At 41.0% G+C, this 5,282-nt stretch overlaps 1 protein-coding gene across 1 annotated transcript in view; it reads left to right on the forward strand.

Annotated features, from left to right (window-relative positions):
• Positions 1 to 1,226: 1,226 nt before the first annotated feature.
• LOC145390617 (ecdysteroid-regulated 16 kDa protein-like) overlaps positions 1,227 to 5,282 on the forward strand; it is a 102,130-nt gene continuing 98,074 nt past the window's right edge. Inside the window, exon 1 of the mRNA XM_080265415.1 lies at positions 1,227 to 1,303. Coding sequence (XP_080121541.1) covers positions 1,231 to 1,303 — 73 coding nt within the window. The 5' untranslated portion in view covers positions 1,227 to 1,230. The remainder of the gene's footprint in view (positions 1,304 to 5,282) is intronic.

A 5,282-nucleotide genomic window follows, 5' to 3' on the forward strand; every position in this document is an offset into this window, starting at 1 on the left:
GCTCCTTCCCCCACACGTACAGTGGCCATTGTGGCAGTTCCGCAATTCCTAAGGTCCGCAGCTGAAGGGCGTACAGTGGCCGCTCCTTCTCCCACATGTACAGTGGCCGTTGTGGTGGCGCTACAGAGGGAAACAACTGAGGAGCGTACAGTGGCTACTCCCTCCCTGGCACATACAGTGGCCGTTACCGTGGTGTTGTCTGGGACTGAATCTGGCTCAGTCCCACCCCGAACCTGGTGAAGGCTGCCCCGCCCACAGGGTCGTGTCTTTTGCCGGCGTAGCTTCTGTCAGACCGGTTGGGTGACAGAGGGACTTAGGACAGCGGAGCACCGGCGCCCTTCTTGCCCCGGGTCGACCTCTCGGTGATCCGGCCCTCCGTGGTGTCCTCTTAGGGTCGTGGTGATGCGGCGGCTCGATGGTAGGATGGGGGGTGGCGGGGTGGTCGGTCCGGCGGCGGCGGGTATTTTATGTGTAGTCAACGCTACTCCCCGACATTTGTTTACATTCTTCTAGGCCACTCCCAGTCACTCTTGCAGCAATAGCAGGCTCGGATAGGATCGGACCGACATTAGCCCGTTCTCGCGATGATTTATGAGTCCAGACCGGTCTAAACCGGTCCAGACCGGCTGCGAAAATGCGGCATATGTCAGTAAAATACAGTATTTGAGAAAGGGGTGCGCAGGGAACGTGTCATTCAGTGAGGGGGGGCGAGAATTAGAAAATGTTGGGAACCACTACCATAGAAGGTATCCCAGCACAACAACGGTCACAATTCCTCTACTCCGTTGTCACTTACCCATTTATCGAGTAAATTGTATTGTGAATACGTGACATATGATAAATTTATGATGACTAACCTGATAATGATGAATTATCCTACTTACGCAACTAAGTTAGCCTCACCTCGAGGTGTGGCACTGACTAGCTTGCAGCTGACATTCCGATCCGTATTTACTGACTTTATTGAGTTGTTTGTCGATTCCTTATTTTCCTCACACAGCTATCTTGTACATCGTAATCAGTCTAGAGTGACTGTTAAAGAAAAAAAAAGTGAAAAAAACTAATTTTGATAAACTACAACTGAGTCTTGTTAATCCACGCATTGTTTAAGCTCCTTGGTAAATATGAACCCCTTCCCACAGTCCCACTGACTCACTGAGTGACTATCTCCGTCTCCTACTCTCCGCCGTGGCCGTACGCCGTCAACAGTGTTCGTCGAACCATTTCAGGATGAAGTTGTTCTGTATTTTGATCGTACTTGCTCTTTTCGCAGCTGTTTATGGCGGTGTGATAAAAAGCTGTGGTAAGTGATACTCCTGTTTCGAAAGATGTGTATTCCGCGGGCTCTTTGTTTTTGAATGAGGTAGATTGTAATTTAAACCAATTTAACAAAAGTTATTTGTGAAGATAGGGGCTGTATTTACATAACGCATTTGAAATTGGGCGATTGCTTATACATTTGTAATTATGCACTTGTTATCTCTCGTGTACGTAACAATAATGATTGCTAATGTGAAAAAAGTGCCAAAAATACCTTTTGACACTAGTAAACAGCTATGGGGAAATGGTTAACATGAAAATTTTGCTCAGGATCTTTGATTACCATAGATCCAACTTTTATTTGAATTCATGACTAATGAGAAAATGTGATTTGTTACACAGGGAACATTTACAACACGATGAAAGGCAATGCTAAAAGTCTGTAAGAAAAGAGTATTGTACTTTGTACAAAACAAAACGTGCCAGTGGGCGTAGTTATACAGGAAGCCACATACATGCAGTGTGTGTGTGTGTGTGTGTGTGTGACCCAGTTGTACATACTGAGTCATGCTCAGATAATACTCTGGCTTGTGATACTATTGATGTAGGTTTCATTAAATTTATGAGTGATTTTGACATAATCAGGTTGCAGGTTCGAAGATGGAAAACTGTACCGTAGGTAAACACTGAGCTTAGTTTAACCAACAGAGCTATAGAATATTTTTTATATATTTTAAATTCATAGTGGTAAGTGAATGTTTACCATTAATTTAGTTTTCCATCTTTTTATCATACCATTCTTTGTTTCTCTAGCATAATGACATTTTCCAAAACAGCTCAGCAGAAATTTATTGCTGGTAGGTGGTGGCGACCATCATCCACTCACTTGATGTAGTGCTGCCTACTTCTTCCTTAGCCTTTATCATTCTTTTTCTGTGCCTGCCCTCCTCTTCCTAGTTCTCCCATCTTTCCTCTCATTACTTATTGGTTTTCTTTCCTTTACAGGTGGCTTTACATTGAGTGACAAGCCAAATGGTTTCCTGTAAGCCAAGAAACTATTTACAATGCTGGGTGGTAACCATATAACCAAACCATACGTGCTCCCTACGTGTCAACAAGTGGGTTGGTGGAGGGTTAGTGCCCCTCCCTGTAAAACAAATAACTCAAAGTCCAATGGCCACCCCTTACAGAATTATGGTGTCTGGCAATAGGTAGATAGATAGATTTAAATTCATCTGTTCTAACCTAAACTGCTTGACTTCAGTTCAGTTCAGTTGATACAGTCATTACTCGTTTTACGATGGGGTTACGTCAGGTCATACCTTATCATATACCGGTACCGATTTTATCGTAAATCGGTAGATTGAAACCCATTATAAAAGGGGGGTTACATCAGCTCAACTTCCCAAAGTCACCTAACCACGACTGAACCATAAATGACAACCCACTCTCATTCCTTCCTGTGTTGGTCCAAGTCGTCCCCCCTGAGGCTGAGGGACAGCCTGTGCTTACAGGCACTAGTGTTCAGCCTCTGAGTCAGACAGGAACATGTTAGGGGGAGGGGAATCCGGCCCATACCTGCACCAACCTTTGCACAGTGACCCATACCTGCACCAGCCATAGCACTGGGGCCTACACTGGCACTGACCTTACCACTGGGCAGACAAATCCACAGTACTGTAGTACGATGGTTGGCTGAGAGGTGACGATAACGGGGGCACACATGAACAAGTTGAAAAGACAGGGCTTTGAAGGGGTGGCGGGACCTAAACCATAACAAAGCCTGCAAGTCGGGGCTGCCATCTTGCCTGAGACAAGCGACAGTCACCCTGCGTGTGTCTGGCGCTTTCTGATGGCAAAATCGTTATAACGGGAAATTTATTGTAAATCGAATTTTGGGGTGGAACGTTTCTATTATCATTGTTGCGAATTATCTTAAACCGAATCATCGTAAAACAAGTGATGACTATGCGAGAGTATTGCCTTTCCAACAGCACTCCCTGATGTGTTATTATTTCCTGCTTTTTCTTTGTTTTATTCCCTTCTGCGTTCTGTATTTATTTTCTCTCAGTTACACTGTTGAACCTGTCTTTCCCTTATTTTCCAAAATTGTGTAGAGTTCTCTTTGTCTCTTTTATACTCTCACTCTCAAACAAAAATATTCCAATAACTTGTTCCTCTTCTTCATAAGGCTGTTAAAGCCTTGCACATTTCTGTCCTTCTGTTGCAAATGCTGGACACCATATAATGAAGTGCTTCAGGTCTTCTCTTTCTTCTCCACACATATCACACCTTGTCTCTTCATTTTTAAACCTATTCCTATCCTTCAGACTCAAATTGTTTGTCCTACATTTAAACAATATTGCTGAAGCTATTCTATTATCATATATATATATATATATATATATATATATATATATATATATATTTTGTCCCGAAATCTCTTCTTCACTCTTGATATATTTTCAAAATTGCTCATTCACTCATTTCCTGCTTCCACATTTCTGTGTCCCATTCTCTCATTCTCTTTTTTTATTTTTTTACAAGTTGCTGTTCTTGTTATTCCACTGTCTATTCCTGCCCCTTTCAGACCATTGATTAGCCCATTCAACCATTTACTCTTCTCCTGTTCTCTCATTTCATCAGTTATATGCTTCATCAAATCATTATTTTCTCCACTTAATATACTGGCTTAAGTATTTGCACTCCCCCACCATTATTCTAGTCCTCATACTTGTTGCTTCCATTTCTCCTCTCACTGCAGCTTCCTGTACATATCCCTGACCCCCCAAAATTTGTCTATAAACACTACTGTATATTCTATACTTTGTAATTTATCTACTTCTTGCTTTGTTAACCTGATCAGATTCACTCCATATAATACTGATGACAGAGCTATGTTATTCCAATACGTCTTTCCTATTAACATTTTTAAACAACTTTGGGCTATAACTGAATAGGCCATATTTGCCAACCTTCTTGCCTTCATTATCATCTCTTCCTTATGCACTGTATAATAGTTTTTACCATCATTTGTTGTTATTCCAAGATACCGGTACTTTATGCTTTGACTCATCCTTATTCCCATAATCCCATCAGGTTCATTTCTCATATTAAATATCAATATTTGGCTCTTCTGCATATTTGTTGTTAGCCCACACTCTTCACTAAACTTTTTGACCTCCTGTATTACTTTTTCTGCATCCCCTATGCTTTTTGATAGCAGTAATCCCTCATCCACATAAAATAACGATGTCATCTTGAACCTTTCATCTTGGTAACCTTTGCCCAATTTTTCCAGTCTTTCCATTATTTTGTATGTTAATAGTTTGAGAATAGTTGGTGAGCCTGTGCACCTCTGGTGTATTCCACTCTCTACTGGTATTATTACCTCCTTGCCTTCTCGCAATCTTATCTTTGTTTTATCTTCGTACATCTTCGCTATTCTATTATATGTGGGTTTACTTTATACTCCATTAGAATTTATCATTTTCACTCTTCTTATACTATCAAATGCCTTCACATAATCTATAGCAATTACAATTAGTGGCATTTTCATTCTAAATGTGTTTTCAATACCATAACTCAATATAAATACATTATTTTCTATTTTCCCTCCTCCTGTGAAACCAGCTTGCTTATCTTTTCTCATTTCATTATTCTTTTGGTGCCCTTCAATGTCCATCCTCATTATTGTCATTAACAGCTTATATCCCATATTTGCCTGCACCATGGGCCTTAACTCATATACCTTAGGTTTGCCTGTCTTGGGGATCATTACTGTTACAGAGTCTTTCCATTCCTCTGGTGGCTTTCCTGGACTTATTATATTATTCAAGCCTTCTGCTAATGTTTTCATCATAATATCACTTTCCAAAATTTTGTAAAATTCCGACCTGATTCCGTCCGGTCCTGCTGCCTGTTTGTTTCTCATCTATTTAGACACTGCCTTACCCTTTCCTCATTTATAACTTCTTCCATAATGATTATTCCTTCTTTTACTTCTAATGACATTTCCATGT

The sequence above is a fragment of the Coenobita brevimanus genome, chromosome 15, assembly GCF_032717465.1.
Source record: "Coenobita brevimanus isolate Jiangsu-jjx chromosome 15, ASM3271746v2, whole genome shotgun sequence".
NCBI lineage: Eukaryota > Metazoa > Arthropoda > Malacostraca > Decapoda > Coenobitidae > Coenobita > Coenobita brevimanus.